Source organism: Lagopus muta, chromosome 13 (genome assembly GCF_023343835.1).
Source record: "Lagopus muta isolate bLagMut1 chromosome 13, bLagMut1 primary, whole genome shotgun sequence".
Classification (NCBI taxonomy): Eukaryota; Metazoa; Chordata; class Aves; order Galliformes; family Phasianidae; genus Lagopus; species Lagopus muta.
In genome coordinates, this window is record NC_064445.1 from 5,234,658 (window position 1) to 5,253,492 (window position 18,835).

The 18,835-nt window shown below is 49.8% G+C and overlaps 1 protein-coding gene across 2 annotated transcripts in view; it reads left to right on the plus strand.

Moving 5' to 3' along the window:
- Positions 1 to 5,658, plus strand: part of PCDH19 (protocadherin 19) — a 51,941-nt gene extending 46,283 nt beyond the window's left edge. For both annotated transcript variants that reach the window (XM_048959190.1, XM_048959191.1), the window contains exon 5: positions 1,013 to 5,658. In XM_048959190.1, coding sequence (XP_048815147.1) covers positions 1,013 to 1,575 — 563 coding nt within the window. In that variant the 3' untranslated portion in view covers positions 1,576 to 5,658. The remainder of the gene's footprint in view (positions 1 to 1,012) is intronic.
- The last annotated feature ends 13,177 nt before the right edge of the window (positions 5,659 to 18,835 follow it).

Consider the following 18,835-nt stretch of genomic DNA (forward strand, 5'->3'; position numbering starts at 1 on the left):
AGGAAGCTGGAGTCGTAAGCCGAGATTGAAAAGCAGCCAGGAGTCCACGATGTTTGGTGGCAGCCACGGTCTGGTGCTCAGCAAAGGCTCGGGAAGTCGAGACTCCTGGATTTGATTTCCAGTGTTGCACTTGGTTGAGCCCGTCTGCTTCTCTAGGTCTCGATTTATCCACCTGCAGTGGGGACAGCACCTCCCAGGGCGGCAGGGATGGGACAGTGCTTTGGGGACAGCATTAGGGCACCGTGGGGCACCTCCTGCTGCTGAGAGCCACATGTGGCTGTGCTCAGAGTGGGACAGGAGAGGTCCTTGGAAAGTGTGAAATACTGTTCCATATTTCAGCCCTGTAAAGTAGGGTTGGGACAGCCCTAAGTTGAGAGAACAGATCTTTATTACTCTCATATGAATAAAGACCCAGTGCCGGAATGACATATTTAATCTTCAGTGGAGTGGGCAGCCTTGGAGATTTATAAAGGCTGTGTTGTGTGGGAGGCCAGCGGAGTTGAGCAAAAAGTTGACACATACAAACACAGGAGAAAGAAAGCACTCTGTTCCCTCTGCTCGCTTTCCCCTCCAGGCCAACCTTAAGTGTCTCGACAGACAGTGCTCAGAGCATGGTGGCCCTTAGCATGGGCTGCTGAAAGCAGGACCTGCTGACGGCATGCAGCCCGACACGTGGCACAACCCCGTCCTCATTTGTCTGCTGCTGTAACTCGTTTCCCCCATGTCTCAGGTCTGGCAGCAGCAGCAGATCATAGGACGGCTCAGGTTGGAGGGGACCTTAGAGATCATCTTGTTCCAACCCCCCTGCCACGAGCAGACTCGCCAGCCACTAAAGATAACACACAACCAGTTGGAAATTGAACTCTGGTCTTTAGAGCAATGGAGAAATGGCTGTAAAAATCCCCCTTCCCTGCGCTGCTGTAAAGCTGACGGCCGTTTGCTGCAGCGTTGGGGCAGGAGGATTTGGGCAGCGCTCGCCCTCTTCACATGGCCTTGTGTTTTCTCCATGCAGATCAGAGCGAAGGATTTCATTGCAGGGAAGAATGCCGCATCCTGGGCCACTCGGACCGGTGCTGGATGCCCCGCAGCGCCGTCCCCAGCCGCGCCAAGTCCCCCGAGCACGGCAGGAACGTCATTGCCCTCTCCATAGAAGCGACGGCGGTGGACGCGGAGCCTTACGCAGACTGTAGTGCCAAAAGGACCTTCGCCACTTTCGGCAAGGAGGGCGGCGAGCCGCCAGCCGAAGAACGGCCCGCCAACCCCAAAGGCAAAAGAACGGTGGAGCCGGCCGCCGGCAGCCCCAAGGTGAGCGGCACCGTGCGCGAGGCGGGCAATGGCTGCGAGGCCGCCAGCCCCGTCACCTCGCCCCTGCACCTGAAGGGCCCCGCGGCCTACGGCGGCCTGCCCTGCCCCGCCGGCCGGCCCCCGGCGAACACTGGCCCTGCGCGGCCCGCGGAGGCCGAGCCCAGGGGGGCGGACAGCGAGGGCAGCCTGCAGGAGGGCAACCCGCTGCTGCAGGACCGCAGGGAGAAGGACTCGCCGGCGGGCAGGAGACTGAGGGACATCGTCCTCTGAGCAGCGCCCGGCCGCCCAAGGGGCCCAGCGGGTCGTTTTTATCGCTTACCAATGGTTCACAGATCGCTGTATTTAAAAGCTTTCCCTAAATGTATTGTTTATAAATGAAGCTGTTGTTAATGTGACAATCCCACTTGTTTCAGCAGGCGGCAGGGGTGTTCTGTGGGCAAATAGCGCGTTTTCCTTTTGCCAAGAGGCAGTGGCAGAGCCAAGCGTCGCGTCTCTTGGATTTATATATTTTTGTACCTCAACGCCAACGTAAATCTCTGTAATGCTCAAGAATCGAATTCCAAATTCCCTCTACAGAGCCTTTTTTGCAGGCAAAGCAATGGCCATTTCTTGCACACGACTTTCAAATTACATCTGAGTGAGTTTTAATATTCGCCCCACGCAAGGTTGTTTCTGTCTGAAGATGTTGCTATTTTGCTGTGGACACCCCTGCGTTTATGAATCCTTTTGCTGTCACATGCTTATCTGTACTACTATTGTATTTGATATCGCAAATTACTGTCCGTCTAGTGATGGCAAAAGGCTTTCAAGTTTAAAACAAACAATCACCACCATCTCACCGAACCCTTGGGGAGTTCCAGACCGAGTGGGACAAGTGATATTTCCAGTCCCCACCATCTGCAGCCTCCACCTGCTCTCAGGGCAGGACGTTATAAGAAGACATCTTGGGGAAAATTCTGCCTGAATTGCAACCGCCATATGCACTGTGCCGAAGTTTTTCCCTTTATCCACTTCCTTAGCGTAACTTCAAGGCAATGCATGGAAAGGTGTTTCTTTTTTCCAGAAGTTTCTTTTTTTCAGCTCCTAGATTTAGACATGCCCTGTCTCGAGTCATTTCCAAGTCAAAGTGACGGAATTATTTAGGAGATCTAAATTACCTTCTCAATTAGACACACACTTCCCAGTCAGCGTTTCCCAGCCATGATTATGCTAAGTGTGTGTGTGTATGTATGTCATCATGGCATGGATTTTAGACTGTTCCGATTTCTTTTTATCCCTGCATCATGAATAAGCATGGAGTGAGAACAGCGATGTTAATTTAGGGGCAGACAGGTGATATGTAACAACACTACTAATTCAATTAATGTGCCTTCTTAATGGAGAAAAAATTAAAGCGATTCATTATTTTTTCTCATAATTAGGGACTTTTTTTTGTGTGTGGGTACAAATTTACTCATATAAAATTGATTTAAAGATTGAGCTACTTTAATAGCCATTTTGTAGGGGGGAGAGACGGAAAGAGTTTCACAGCTCTCTGCTCTCTTTCAGTGATAATTCCTCAGTGAGGTATGAGTACGGTAGGAGGATTTCAGTTAGTGTAGCATTTTTATTAACCCTTCACTTGTCAGATTTTCCTACCCTAAATAATGTTTCATAGAATTTAAAATTGATTTTGGGAGGGAAAATATATAGCTCTTGCCAATGTTTGCTGTACCAGCAAGTTGAAATTAGCATTTTCTAGAGAAATAGTCTTTCTAGGCATACATTTCATGATAAAATATTTGTTACTTTGATTTATTTAAATTAAAAACGTCAACAGGAAAACAAGCTCCAGTCATTATTGTCCTCAACATAAAATAAGCTCGAGTAATTTGTTTCTTCAGGGTGAACTGACACTGCCTGAAGTTGTAGCCATTCTGAGACAGGTCGGCAGTCAGTGTATTCCCCATGCCACTTGCTAGGGCCAGGTGTTGGGAAGGAACCAACCAACAAAGGTCCTCTAATAAAATTTGTGATGCTTCCCTCTGGTGTTATTACTACCTCATTCAGATCAAATCCTGTGCATTAATGTAATGTCATGTACCCCTCCTAAACGTGAACCAGGGATTTTTCTCTCTCTTCTGGAGTTTGAGCCTGTGGTTAAGGGATATGTTATTTCTGTTCCTGCGTTGTTTCCTGCCTGCGTACTGTACTGCTGTCATTTGTTTTTGTTTCTTTCCAAACGTGCGTATCTTTATAAAACAAGCAACAGAAGAAACGGGCTGGCTTGGGGCTGTTAAAGCAACTGGGTTTTCTGTAAACGTTAAGCTGGGTTTATTCTGACATTACCTGTTTTTGTCAGCTCTGCTGGGCTTTCTTTGAGGAAAATCCATGTATTATTTTGCTGAGCGAAAGCGCCTGCTCGATACACATCTGTCCCCTCTGCAGAAACCATCCCATGCCTTTGGACATCGTCCCCCCATCACAGACAGACCTCGCACCCTCCATCTGGGAGCAGGATGGGACCGGTGCCCTCGGCCCCATCACAGCCACAGGGATGAGAGCATGGCCCCCTTTGCCCCAGGCATCCATAACCCCCACCACCCGCCTCCAGCACCTGAAAAGTGCTGGCTGTTAATTTGTGCTGAGCCTTGCCCTCTGCCTGCGGAGCTGCCACCACCAGCCTGGTGATTTTGGATGAAAAATAGATGCTAACTGAAAAGGAAGAAAGGGAAAAAAAAACAACCCAGAAACATTTCTCTAATTTACCCAGAGGAAACATTCCTTGCCACTCTGAATAAAAGCACAGCCGAGAAGGGATGCGAAATAATTCTGTATTAAAAGGGGGCATTCAAGAGGTCAGTAAGCCCTTATGCCTCCAAGAAAATCGTTTAAACAACAGTTTTGCCTGGGCTGACCCATGCCACAGCTGAGGATGCTGAGCGAGGGGCCCTTCCCTGCCATGTCCTTGCTGTGTGGGATGAGGGCCTCCACTCCACCTCCCCTCCCTTCATTGGATTTGGGCACTTCTGTCACCATCCCTCCCTGTCATTTGAGATGAGTTCAGGGCTCCTGGGCAAATCACAGCATATCTTAGTTTTGTAATAGCTGCATCAAAACTGGTCATGCAAAAACATAAAGGCTGCAGGGTGGGTGATTTTTTTTGGGGGGGGAGAGGGGCTCCAGACCCAATTAATGCTTCTTTAGTAATTTAAACCTGTCCTCAGATTTGGTTTAGGAAAGCAAACTTGGATTTGTTGGCTTCCTTCAGGCAGCCTTGCTCTGCTCCCCTGGAGAAACAGGGCAGCAGCTGCTGTGCCTGATTCTGTACCGAGCATGACGAGGACCTGGTCTGGAGCAGCCCGTGCAATGTCCCTGTGTGCCACCCTCTGCCAGCTTGAATGTCCCTTCACCACAAGGGCAGCGGGGACGGGGGCCTTTGGTGGCTGAGAAAACCATCGCTGAGTGCTTGGTGCACTGTTGTGAAGCTGGAGGTGGCCTGTGGATCACACCTCACGCAAAAGTGAATTCCCTTCTGCTTCTTTTTGTTTTGTTTTTGTATGTTGGTTTTGTTTTTTTTGTTTTTTCTTTTTTTCCAAATAGGAAACAAGTTCCTTTTGTAAAGAACACACTGTCTGATGAACATGTTGAAATTATTCATGGGAAAAAAAAAGTAATTATGAACGGAAACACATTTGTCTGTCGTTGGGGAGCATGGATGATCCTGTTGCTACTGCTGCTTTTGCAGCTATAGGTGATCCTTTACCCCATCCGGGAGCTGTGGTTACCTTGGGGAGAAGCCCAGCCGCCTCCACTGCAAGCACTGCTGGGATGGATCCTCAATCGCCATCAGCTGATGTTCAGCTGATCTACGCTGGGATATAATCTTTAAACACAAAGAGCTGACCTAATGCAGACTGCTTTTCAGCAAGCATCGCCTCCTTGCACTATTCCAAGGTGACAGGTATGAGCTGCAGGCGGCGCGTCCCGCAGCAGGAGGAGCAGCACGGCACCGCGCGGCGGTGGGACTCAGTGCGGTGCGTCTCGTCGTGGTGTCTCCGTTGCTGACGATACGAAGAATAATTTGTTGTATATGCTGATATGTATGTTATGTACATTTTCACAGTGATTGAATCATTGTAAAGAACGAAATGGAAAAGAAAAAAAAAATTCACCATTCTGTCTATTTTATGAAGATGATAAAGCAGCTTTATTAAATTATTACGATTCTGTTTCAAAATGGTGTACCTGCCACATGGGTTTTTTTCATCCGATGAGAACTTTGTTTTCCACCTAAATGTGACTTTCTTTTCTCTGCTTTGAGCATCTAATGCATTTTAGTATTAAAGCAATTATTGAATAAAATGGAAAGTAAGTGTTTGGTTACAAACATGCCTAAGTGGGTTTGCTTTGATGGGCTGAAGGTGCTGGGTTTGCAGAAGCCAGAAGGAGCTCAGACACCCATAAGGTCTGAGTGGTGCCACCACAGCCCCATCCCCACGCACCTCTCCCAGTTCTGTTTGCCGTTGGTGTCCATGGGCTGTCCTGGCCCCCAAGAGGTGTTGTCCCCTGAGGCAGGCAGGCCCTGAGCCCCACGCAGCTCCAGTTGTGGCAGAGCACTCAGGGGCATGAATTGATAGGAAAACCACCGACAGCCCACACTTTTTTTTTCCATTGAGACACCAAAGAGAGGAAGAGCTTATTTCCCTGGATTTTCAGGAGGGCACTTTGGAGGCCCTGGGGAGATGGTGAGGAGCATCCGCTTGCTCTGAATTAATGGCCTATTAATAGAGCTCTTCCAGGAGCATCGCAGCGCTCTGCGGGTAACTGGGGTGAGTGTCCTCTTCTGCTCACTTAAAGGCTCTGCCAAGGAGACACAGAGGTTGCAGTGGGATGGGAGGAAGAGCCCTGTTTGTCAGTGGGGCTGCTCCATGCGCAGGTGGGAACCTGGAACGTGTTCAACCAACCACACCATAACAAATAGGTTAAGGGCGGATGTGTCTGCTCAGTTTTGTTTTGGAAGACATAGGGAGCTTACAGCTCGCACAGCTGCAGTCACCAAAGCCTGCCCGCAGCACCTGGCGCTGGCTGCACCTCGTCAACGAGCCGCCTGGCAGGTGGGAGAGAGGAGGTGGTAAGCTGACAAAAGCAGGCTGTGCAGGGGGTGTCTGTGGCTTCAAACCCTGCTCTCTCCAGGCTGTTCCATGAGGTGGAGGAAGGCTCCTGCAATGGGATGTGCCACCTTAGTATCCCTGCGGCTGGGCTTACTTTGGATACAGGAGCCGACGCTCCCAGTGCACAGCGCAGGGGAGCTGCCCTCGAGCAGTGACAAAGGCTGGGGATGCTCCCTCAGAGCACTCCCTGCTCGCTGGCACAACCTGCAGGGCCCTGTGGGCACCGGGTGCGGCTGTGATTTAATCAGCTCCTGATGGAGGGCAGCTCGCTGTACCAGCTGCCATGCTGCTGCTTGCGGCGTGCTGGGGGCTCTGAGATGTCAGCACAGCGACGTGTCCCCACCGTGCTCCCCGGCCAGCTGTCCCTCTCCTCTGTCCCCACTGGCACACCTCTGAGACCTGCAGCATCTCTTCTGCTGATACAGCAGCCGACAGTGCCTGTGCCCGAGTTTGTATAAATAACAGTGCCAGGAAAGGGCTGAGGTAGACAGTGGGAGGGAAGGGGTGATTTAGAGCCCTCTGCAGAGGAGGAAACAAAGAGATTTTTCTTAACAGTGGTGCTGGTCTGGGGGAATGTGTCCCCTATGGATGCTGTGCACCCTGCAGTGGAGGAGCGGAGCTGCATGGATTTGGTCACAGGGACGGTGAGATGGGAGAGGGAATAAATCAGTGTGCAGAGCTGGCGGCCCTCGTGGCTGAGGTTCAGAGCCGGTTCACAGACACAGATCTCATTTCTGTTTCTTCTAGACATTATTTTATATTTGATGTTCAACTGGAATATCTAAAGAGAGCCAAATTGGATTAACAAGCAATGAATTATCATACACTTTGACTATTAAGCCCACAAAGACAAGAACAAATAAATTGGAGGGATCAAAGCTCTGAAAGCACAGAGCAAGAATATATGTATTTGTTTGAAGCGTGGCTCTACAAACACAGGGCATTGCAGGAAAGGAAGTGTGGGCAGCTGTGCCCACTGCAGCAGGATGTGGATGGGGAGCTGGCTGTCCCTCCTTGGTCACCCCCTGTCCTTGCAGCTCCATGGGCTGGATCCCAGCCCTGCGCAGGCAGGGTGATGCTGCTGCTCACCCTGGGCTGAAACTGGAGTATAACTTTTGCTGTCAGCCCCAGGGACCCATCCACTTGTTTAACTTGCATCTGTTTCTTTTTTGTTTTGTTTTGTTTTCTTGTCCTTTGAAGATGATGCAACCTGATGGTCCCTTAAGAGCCACTGGAGAACAAACATCAGCAGGTGCACAATTATGGAGCTCACCTGTCAGCAGCTCCCTGCCCTCTCACAGGTGGTGGGGAAGAGCTGGAGCAGGAAAGGAGGCTCTTTGGAAACAAGTGCTGGGCGTTAGGGCACACATCACAGAGCTGGCAGGCTGTGGGCAGCATCACTGGGAAGCTGTGTGCACGTGGCTGTGCTGCAGTGTTGTGGACAATCCTGAATAAAAAAGTAAATGGAGGCGAGTGGTGAACAACATTCACCCCATCATGAACTGAGCTTAGAGTTTTTTCCCAAGAAAATAAGTAGGTTGCTCCAAAAGTAATACCTCCTATCTATTGTCATGGAAGCTACAACAGATCCAAAGGGCACAATGACACTACTTGATAGAGCAAATTCTCAGTTACAAAACGCTGCTTTTCAACATAGTCACCATCATGAGCTATATGTTTTCATTAGCAATGAACGAGAGCCTGAATGCTGCACTCATAAAAATCTGCACCAGCAGAGGTGATTGTTTCTTTCACAGCTGCTATGATGGTTTTGTTGCTAGGAAGATGTTGCCCAGGAAGTCCAAATTTCATTTGCTGACATCCCACTGTTTGGTCTCCATAAACATGCAGCAAGCATTGAATGTCAGTGGGCACCACTTCTTTTGCATGGAAGAATTCAGTTTCACACCTTTGCTTCATCCACACTTCCATGTCTGACCCCGCTTTGTCAGACTGTCCCTCTGCTGCCATCTGTCACATGGCAACGGAATGGAATGAGGTATTGTTGGGAAGGTTCAACCTCTATAGCCATACCATGAACAACCACCTCTAATGTTGTATGCCAATGTAATAAAATAAGAGGCGTTACTTTCAGAGCAGTCCTCAGAGTCTCCAGACTTCTGAATGCGAGCAGGGCTCAACAGGGTGAGTGAAGGTGCCTGGGGCAGCGAGAGAAGCACAGTGCCATGATTCCCCCTTTCCATCCCAAACCCCTGCCTTTCCCTGCCACGGCTGCTCTCCCACCACACCCACTGGTGCTGTAATGGCAGTGCATTACTCCAGCTTCCACCTGTGCCAGGCTGTGCAAACACAGTAACATTGCTCTACGAGTGCAGCGCTGAGGGCTACCCGTCTGCATGGAGACTGCCCCGTGTGGGGGCTGGGGCAAAAGGTGGCAGAGGGATCCCCTGGCATCGCTCTGAGCAACGCAGAGAAGCCCTCTGCTGCTCTGCTCTCTTGGTGCCCATGCAGAGAGCAGACAGAGGCGGAGTTGTTTTGACTGGAAAAGGAAAAAATGAGCAAACAACATTCTCCAGGTTTCTTTCTCTCCTTTTTCTTTTTTTTTTTTCACTTTCCAGATAAGGAAAGAATCTTTTTTTTTTTTTTTTTAAAGTCTCCTCTCTGCCTGTTCTGCAGAGGCTCAAAGGCTGTTCTTTATCTATTTGATTCTCTGTAAAATTGATCTTATTCTCTTTGGAGGAGTTAGATTTAAATCACAGGATGAAATCTGGGCCTCAGTGAATCAATATCAAATCTCCTATCAACAACAGCCCGGGGTGGAGATTTTGGCCATGGGGCTTTGGCTCCCAGTGGGGATGTCACCTGTTGATGGAGGACATCCCAGCCTCGGCCCTCCTGGCTGTGTTTGGCACTGAGGCAGGGCAGACATCTGCTCTCAATCCCAGCTGAAGGTCTTTGGTACAGCTATGGGCGACCTCCCCAAGGCTCATCTTGCTCATCTCTGTTGTGTTTGTGGCTGCTGATGGGTCGGGGGGCAGCGGGCTCCATCCATCCTCACCATCCCTCCACCTGGTCCCTGGAGGTAGGCAGCACAGCAAAACTGTGTCTTTATCGGAGGCTACCGGTAGCATTCAGCTGCTTTTGAAGTCTCCAAAGAGATCCGAGATGTTTCTTGATCTGCTCTTAAATAAGTCATTGCGACCGCTGTTAACTTGCATTAAGCAGCGCCGGGTGCATGCAGCCCGGTGCCATGCGGGAGCGGGGCGGTGGGGAGCCTGCTGCAGGGCTCAGCCTCCGGGAGAAGCTTGGGGGCTTTAAATATTTCATGCACAAAGTTTATTTTAGGCTGTGCCTCTGGAATGTAATTGGTTGGAGGCTGGTTTTTGCGAGGCAAAGGCTCGGGCCATGTGGCAGCAATAGATCAGCGTGGTGGGATGTTTGCTGGGGACAGAGCGGTGCCCGCTGGCGTTCTGTCAGCAGCAATGTTGGCAGGTCAACCTGTGTCTTCAAAGTGCTACTTTTCTGCTTTTGCCTGTTCCCCTTGGATTCTCTTCCCACCAGCAGCACCTTTAGCATTTATCTCATTCAAGGCCTCTAAGCAAATCTTATCTCTACATTTATTGCATCTTTGGGAATAGTAATTTTCAAGTCAGCTTTCACATTACTCCGTATTTGTTACTACTCCTCTGTCAAGGGAAAACCCGGCTCGTTATTAGTTCTCTGCCTGATACAAAACATTTAATTTGAACAGAAACCACCAAGAGAGAGATACATATTGCTTTTCATAACCAAAGTGTCAACATCTTGACCAGACCGTAGCTGAAGTAATCTTTACCATATGGTGGATTTTTATACTCCAACGTCACATCTGCATTCCCGCTGCCTCTCCTTTCATGCTGGAGATGCCGTGCTGGTGATAAAAGGCTCTGTCTGCACGTCCTTCCTCACACAATCACAAAAGGACCCCTCAGCAGATAAGGAACTAAACCTGAGATACAATAGCTGTGGCTTCCCACTGGCTTTCTGCTCAATAGCTTTCTGCTATGCAGGGGGAAAAAAAAAAAAAAAAAAAAAAAGAAAAAAAAAAAGAAAAAGAAAAAAGGGAAAGAAAAAGAATGGCAACGAGGGAGCATGTGTTGGGAAAATAAGCCCCTGTAAATCCCAGGGAGGGCACGGCGGCAGAACATGCTGGGAATGGCGACGAGAACAGGGCTGAAACAAGATGAAACTGCTTGGTTTTTATTCTGGATTCCTGGTAAAAGTGATGCTATGGCTTCAGTGGAGCTCGGGGATCTTCCAAGAATCCCGACTTGGTTTTTAAAAGGATTAAAACAAAAAAAATAGGAAAGGTACTGCGTTAGTGCTGGGTTCTACTACGATATAATGCAAGTTGCATTAAACTCGTGTGAATTGTGGTGGTGCAGCCCCTCGTTTAAACGCTTCTCACCTGGCTGGGAACGGCAAAAACGGAGCCCCTCTTCTCATTCAGCCTCCACGCAGCTCTTCCACAAAGGAGCTTTTAAATCTCTTTTTTCTCAGACTGGTCCATCCTGTTTGGTACCCCGGGGCCTCTACCTGCTCAGTGCCCCCCATCCTTCTGTCCCCCCGGGGGAGGAGGAGCGGGGCGGCGGGGGGAGGAATGCAGCGGCACAAAGGGAGGATGAAAGGCACGGGGTGGGCTTTGCGCTTTCAGTTGGGGCCCTGACGCCTGCAAGGAGCCAGCTGTGCTGCCCTTTGTGCACAGGTGCCGCATCTGCCCTAAATCAGGGCTTTGACAGACAGGAGGGACACACCCTGTGACAAACAAAGGACGATTAGTCCCTTTTCTGATGGAAAACAAGAGGGATAAAACAGAGAAATAGCTTGGACAAGATAGCAGACACTTGTGACAGAAGCACTACCTTCCCATACAATGGCTTAACCGCAGAGTATCCACCACCCAGGGGCACAGAGAGTCTAAATGCCATGGGCTGCCCATCACCCAGGGGCACAGATCATCCATACTGCATTTCCCCATGCATCCCAGGCCAAGCATCCTGGGAGCCTCCAGGACCAGGTTGTGTCTGCCTGAGTGCAAGGCAGAAGGGGTCTGGCTCCCAGCTTGGCACATGCCCTCAACTCCTGCCCCAGTGTTTTGCATGCCTCATCAAATTTTATTGTATCGCTGTAATGGGAAGTCATGCAGCTCTGAACCCCAAATACACAGCTTTGTAAAAGTAGTGGCTGGAAGAATCCGCAGATAATTCAGTCCTGCCTCTCTTAAGTGAAATAGGATGTTAATACAATACAGTGGAGAATCGCTAATACAATCCTATTTTTATACTAGCACTTTCATGTCATATTAGAAGAAGATTCGACTTTTAGATCTTTTTTAGCAATTTAGCACAGTAAGGATTTCATTATACTGACAGAACTATTGACAAAAAGAAACACATTAGAATTGGAGGGATAATGGTCCTTTGGTAAGAGGAAATTTTGCAAGGCTTTTCATTTAAAACTGGACTGGACAAAGTAACAGGCAGTGTGCTGTTGGGAATAATCCTGCATTAGCAAGGGGGTGGACTAGATGACCTTTTAAGTCTTGTCATGGACTAATAGAAGTCAGAGATGGAGGAGACTTTTAGGTCACATCAAACGCTTCTTCCAAGCCAGAGAAAGATTATTTCTTGAGACATTTGATGGTGTTTTTTTTTTCCACTTCTAAAAGTTCCAAGTCATGAAGCTCTCTCTCCAGAAAAGTCTTTTTCTCACTGTTCCACCCAGTAAGCGTGCGCTTAACTTTGCGCGCTATCATTAATTCCCCTGAATTTAAGCCTCTGCGGGATTTAACAACTTTAATTGGATTACTCACAGTCTGCAAAGTTAAGTACCTGCAGAAGGCTTTGCAAGAGGGAGGTTTAACAGATCTTAGCATTAAGTTCTTCTCACTTTTCCACCTTCATTTTTATTTCGCTTCACAGCGCTCTCACCTTCCCCTTGCCCGGTTCTGCTCACCCGGGCTCCTCTCCTGCCTTCCCCGACTTGCAGGCACTTCTCACTTCCCTGCTGCCTAATGTCTGTGACTCAGACCAAGCAAAGCTCTTTGCAGCAGACGAGCTGCGATTCTGAGAGATGGAAACCTGCGTCACCACCAGCAGCGTGTCTTCTGGCACAGGAGCTAAATTGGGTTTGCTCTTGCTGCACGAAACAATTAAAGCACATTTTCCTCCCTGCTTGCTTTGCAACGAGAGCATAAGACACTGCAGAGATCTAGGCTGGGATGCCTGCACCGCCCAGCAAGCAATCTGCTGAGGTGGTGAACCTCTCTTGCCACAGCTCTGCAGCAAGAGCAGAAGAAACTTTCTTGTTCCATCTGCTCCCAGCCTTTGCGATGAGGTACCGGGTTACCATGCCGAGAGCAGATGTTCCTGCTGGAAATAGGCTTCCCTTCTGAAGTTGGAGCCATCACTTTGCATTAGAGCCTGCAAGCCTGCTTTCTGCCTTATAGTGCTTTCCCCGCTGACAGGGTGTGAGGCACAAAACATTTTAAATGAAGATCTTTACAATTGTGAACATGCTGCAATAAATATTAATGTTAACTTGTTAAATGGAGAATCAGCAATTTATATAATGGCTGGGGATGCCTCTCCTTAAGTGACACACGGCTGCTGGGTGCTGTGCCACCTTCCTGCAGCTCACCACTGCTTTCTGAAGCGCTGCCCATGTCCCCTGCCCCAGTGTGCTGAATGGAGGGAATGTGACCCCTCTGGGTGAGGCTGTGTCACACTCACCACGCTGTGATGAGAGGCTTGCAGTGAGTGTTTCAAACCCCGCCTGCTTTGTCTGCTCAGCATTTGTGTTCATGTCTGTGTGAGCCAGAGGAGGTGGGCATCTCATGGGGTTTGAGCGGGGCACGCCAAGCCTGTCCCAGCCCCGTGAACTCCCTGTTGTCTCTGGGGCTCACATCCCTGCTTCATCCCCTGGGAAGGAGAGATAAGCCCCCTGCTCACCTCACTTCTCAGGGCTGTGAGTGAGCGCTGGCAGAGCTGTCTTGGGATGGATAAATAATGAGCACCTCAGAGATGCGAGCTATTACTATTAATTAACATATCACATTAATATGATGGAGATCTGAATGAGCCGATCAAAGCAAATGCTCGGTTTGCGTTGTTTCCCTGGCGATTGGGGCTGTCAATAGAGCTGCAGCCCAACTCCCTCTCTGCCTCTGGCCTCCCAAACAGTGGTGTATTGTCCAGGCAGGAGGTGGATTTTCAGTGGAGACAAAAGCAAGACAAGTTCCTTTTTTAGATTTTAAGCTTGAGTTCATCCAGAGGAGACAATTTACTTCTCTTTGTTGTTTCCAGCATCATTCATCCCTTCTGTTTGTGCTCTGTAGAGGCTGAGCCTGGGATATCATGTGAAAGAAGTTTCTCTTTCAGGATCTTTGAAGTTAGGTTTGCTCTATGTATATTTGAAAAGTACTTCTGCGATGACAAAGCTTAGTACTACTCCTGCTGGGCTGATGTGTGTGTGAACCACACCAGTGAGTGGCAGTGATTAATCCAGCTGCACCACGCGCTGCCATATGGACAAAGGAGCAGCACGTTGGGTTTATTTTGGTGGCAAAGGGGATTTCACATTTTCCTGTCCCTTAGACATGCAGGAGAACGGTCTGACCCACGCTTCCAGCAGGCTTTTCCCACTGCTACAAGGAGAGGTGCCCACCTGGGCTGTCAGCGAGGGGCTCGTGCTGTTTGCCAAGACAGGTTTCAGCTTTAAGCCCTCGATGCCCAGCAGTACCAGCACTGACACATGCTGGGAAATTCACCCCCAGGCTCTGCTGCAGTGCCAGAGCTGAGCAAGAGCTCTTCAAGGGATTGGCTGACTTGTTGCACATGTTACTAATTAGAGAAAAACCCCTGTGCCCAGTGGAGGCTGATACCTGCATCTAAATCCCTGCTTATTGGCACACCTGTCTTGCAGCATGCAGCCAGCTTGCTTGCAGGCTCCTCCCAGGGCACTGTTGAGTCTCAGCTTGCTTCTTAGAACTCTTCCCATGTGTGAGGAGAATGCAATCATGGCTGTGCCGGGTCAGCACAGCTCAAGGCTCAGCCCTCTGCTCTCTGCTCTTCTTTCAACACCAGCCAGCAGCAAATGCTAAGGAAAACTCTGAAAAATAAGACAAGTGCCCCGTGAGCTGTCCCAAGGCAAAGCTTCCACTATCCAGCAGCAGGAAGCATGGGGATGCTTGATAGCCAGATCTGCTCCCTGTTTATATGTCTGTCCTCTTTTGAAACACCTCATGCCCTTGGCTACCACACCGGGTGGTAATAAGCTGTACCGTGCATTCTGGGGGAAAAAGGGTTTCCTTTTCTTTAGCTTCAATTTACTGTTCCATAATCTTGTATCCCTGAGAATGGGCTGGGAATGTGATGGTGGTACCTGTGGGGTGTGTCCTTCACCCCTGCCCGTCACCATCTGCACCTCTGCAGGGACACCCTGTGAGCTTGGTGCAGGCAGACTAGGAGGACCTTGCCAGCCTTTGCGTCCTGTGTAGACAGCTGAAATCTGGTTTTGTTTGCTAAATGCTAAATAAATAGCATCCAGATCTGTCACATTTGTTGCTAATTGGCTCGCGAGGGCTGCTCGTTGGAGCTGCACAGCTCTCACAGGAACGGGTGACCTTTGACAGCACTAATGTTTCCTGTGAAATCCCCCAAGTCCACGCATCCAGAACCTTGTGAGAACAGTCACTGCCATGGTCCCCATATCATCCCACACTCAGGGACACGTGACAGGAAAAACTAGTTGAGAGAAGGGGTTAATTAGTCTGTTAGCTGCCTGCCCCAGCACCCATGGAGCAAGCTGAGGATAGGCAGGGCGATGTGGGATGGCACCCTCTGCTCCATGCCTACCCCAGCTGGAGCTCAGCAGGCCTCATGCTGTTTTCCTAGCAGGATGCTTGCTGGACTCCAGCTCTGCCCTCTGTTTTGCCTGCTTGAGTTGGGGCATAATCCTCAAACACATGGCTGTCCCTGCAACCCTGCTTATCCCTATGAAACACACCAGCTCTGCAGCAGCAGGGCTTTGGGCGATGCATGCTCAGCCCATGCTATTTTGTGCGCCCACTTCCCCTGTTAACCATGGTGATTTACATGGCAACCCGATGAGGCCTGGCATTTCAGTGCCTTTATGCATTAAGCGGCATCAGCTCCCATGTAATTTAATTGTCTGTGTTTTAAACATAAATCAGCAAACTGGGCTGCGGCAGAGCGAGCTGACATCCGGCTGCTCCTGCTGGCTGCCCCTCCATGGGACGTGTCCCATCCCAATGTCACCTATTTGAGGTGAATCTCAGAGGTTCAAAGTTTAGCTCATGTCAGTGGGTACTGTCTGGTTCCCACACCCACAGCTGGGTGCTACTGGCTGCAAAATCACCCAGAACTCGGTGCCTCAGGGACTCCCCTTCTGTCAATTTTCTCTGAAATCAGCCAAAGGGCTCTGCATCTATTAGGCACTGTGACTAATAGTTGTGACTCAACCAGCCTCATTTCCTGAGGAAACTGGGCTAAAGCCGTGTGTGTTGGTTGTTGCATCGGGCCTCCCAGATAAGCTGTCTGCACCGTCCACGCTGTGAGCAGCTCCTTGGGAGGCTTTGATCAGGCAGAGCCAAGCGTCTGGGTGGATGCTGAAAGGGGGGGTTGGATGCTGCTCTTGTTTCTTTGTGCAGCAGCTTGCTGGTTTGAATGGGGTTAGCACGCTGGCGAATGCCGGCTGCTTAACGAGGCACTGGGATAACGATGTGAGCGCAGTGTGGGAATGGGAAGAATAAGGATGTGATCAGTGGAGGGCTTGGCTGAGGGGAAGCCCTGCTCTGCGTGCAGCCTTGCTGACACGGGGGAATTTCCGCAGGCAGATTCCCACCACTGCAGATGTGTCACGTGGGAAGTGTCTGCAAAAGCTCTGGTCCCATTTTCCTGGAACCAAGGCCATCAGTGCCTGCCCTGACCGTGGCCAGGGATGAGCTGCAACCCATTGCAGGTCTCTCCTGCAGCCCTTCCTGCATTCCATACAAGTTGCATGCAGCCCTCAAAATAGCCACTGCTGGTGTCTGGGTGGGTGCTCATCTTTGCTGAGCATCCTGCCCTTCTCTTGCACTCCTCTTCAAAGCATTCTGCAGGCTCCAGGGCTCCTCATAGTGCAGTGAACTTCCCATGCGGTGTAAAGGAAGCACCAGAGGGAGCTAAAAAAATAACCTAGTTGAAAAATAACGTTATACTGTCAGGTCTTACCAGATCTGCACTGTGGAACCCGTACATGTCGTACTTGGTTGAAGCTACAGCAATAAGTAGCTTCCTCATACCACAGCTTTTTATAAGCCTTTTTGTATATGCAAGTGCTCCTTGTAGTGCAAAGCTTCCCAGCAGCAGTTATCTCCTCCAGCAGAGCTACATCTACACAGGCATTCTGCAGTGGGGAGGGGATATGTTGTGAAGGCAGCTGCACCTGGGCAGGAGCACAGCAGCGAGCAGCAGCCCTGTGCCCAGCTTGGTGGGAGAACTGTGTGCTGCTGATTAACATAGTTAATTTGGCCGTGAGATCTTAGCCTGCAGGGGGGGGGGTTGGTATTTCTGGATGCATCAGGTGAGACACAGTGAATGATCCTGTGACCTGCAGGCATGAACAAGTAAATGGGCTGGGGCCAGGAGGGTGTAAGGTAGCTGGGGGCAATTTATTCCTTTAGCAATATTCACAGTCTGCAGACTTGAATGGATGGCTTGTTATTTCAGTGCACTGTTTTGGAGAGACTTGTCTTCCATCCTGAACTTAGCTCAGTGCCCACCGTAGCTGGGTGCCCACCGGCTGATATTGCCCATCCTTTCCTGCCTCTTTGTTGGCTGATTTTGGAGGTCCAAATGTGCCTCACTGTTGTGTGAGCAGCTTGGGACAAGGAGAGCAACAAAGGGAGCAGACAATCCCTCTTCAAAAGCCGGGAGGGAGGCAGGTGGTTGGGAGCATCAGGCAGGGGCACAAAGGGGCCAGGGAACAATGGGAGCTCCTCATTATCCACCCAGAGTTCAGATGAATCATATGTGGGGATTGAGCTGTGGATATCCAGAGTCAAAACAGCCTTAATTACTGGGGCTATAGAGCGAGGTAGCGAGGTCTGCCTGGCACCTGAAGCATGAAACCTGGGGCTGATATTCAGCTGGTGAGAGGGACAAGGCCCTCCTGGCCAGGCTCCAAGCATTTGTGCAGGGACACAGCACAGCTCTGGTGACAGCAGCCAAGTGAGCACTGGAGATACCTCCAGGAAAGCTATAAGAAAGGCTGCAAGGACGGGAATAGTCCCATGTTCGCTACAGCCCACCTGTACAGCCCACCCCATAGTCACTGAAGAGTATGATGGGTCTTAAATGGTTGGTGTTGGTAGCCATGTGTGGGTCCCAACTGGAGGAGTCGAGGTGCACTTCAGGCATTTGCCTTAGAAATCTTTCTGAGCTCCTCACATCCTCAGACAGACCATGTTAAGCTTCTTCTAGGACAGAGAAGTGTGTGCCTTTTGAAAGATGAGACTGTCAGGACTAAAGTAGAGGAAAATAAACCTCTTAGCCAGATGAATTCAGCAGGTCAGGCATTGGCTGCCAGCAAATATGGAGCTAATGACTAAATTCTTGTCATGTACTAGGCATAACTATTCCAGAGACCTGCTGGTAAGTGGATGGAGGGCAGGGGCAAGTTTTATCTTAGCACACTCATATTCAAAGGTGCTACTCTGTGATTATGTCATTTTCTCCAGCTTTTTCCTTTCATCTTTCTCTCTGTGATGAGCATCTGTTTGTGTCAGAACAAGGGGTTGTTGACTGCACTCGAGCTGAGCTGCTTTGACCTGCACTTCACAATGCACAAAGGCTTCTCGCTATGATGATTAGCTCTGCGGTGCACCATTAAGGCTCTTTCTTCCTCCTTATGTGTCTTTCATAGAATCTGTTAGGTGGTGAGATGCGAAGGGCTTTCTGGAGGGTCCTGCCACTGCCTGGCACAGATCTGCAGCTGCCCTTATTCTTCCAGAGCCATCCAGTACACTGAGAAACCATCAGAAATTTATGGAGAGAAGGGGTTCAGGGAAGGATTGCACGAAACTGGGATACAAACATAATGTGAAATGCTGTCCTTGGTGAGATATTTCTATGGGTGATGCAATGCCCTTATTTAGAGGAGTTTCGAGTTCAGAAGGAGAAGTGGAGGTGCCCATGAGGCCAACAGGAATCTCCTCTCTGCCAATCTGCTGCCCGTGCTTTCTGTCCTGCAAAACAGCAGCTGTTGGTCCCCTTCAGAGCCGGACTGCTGAGCTAGCAGGGTGGAATTTGCTGGGGAGGAAACTTGGAAGCTTCCAGAGTTTGATGTTCCAGACTGTTCCTTGGTGGAAGAGTTAT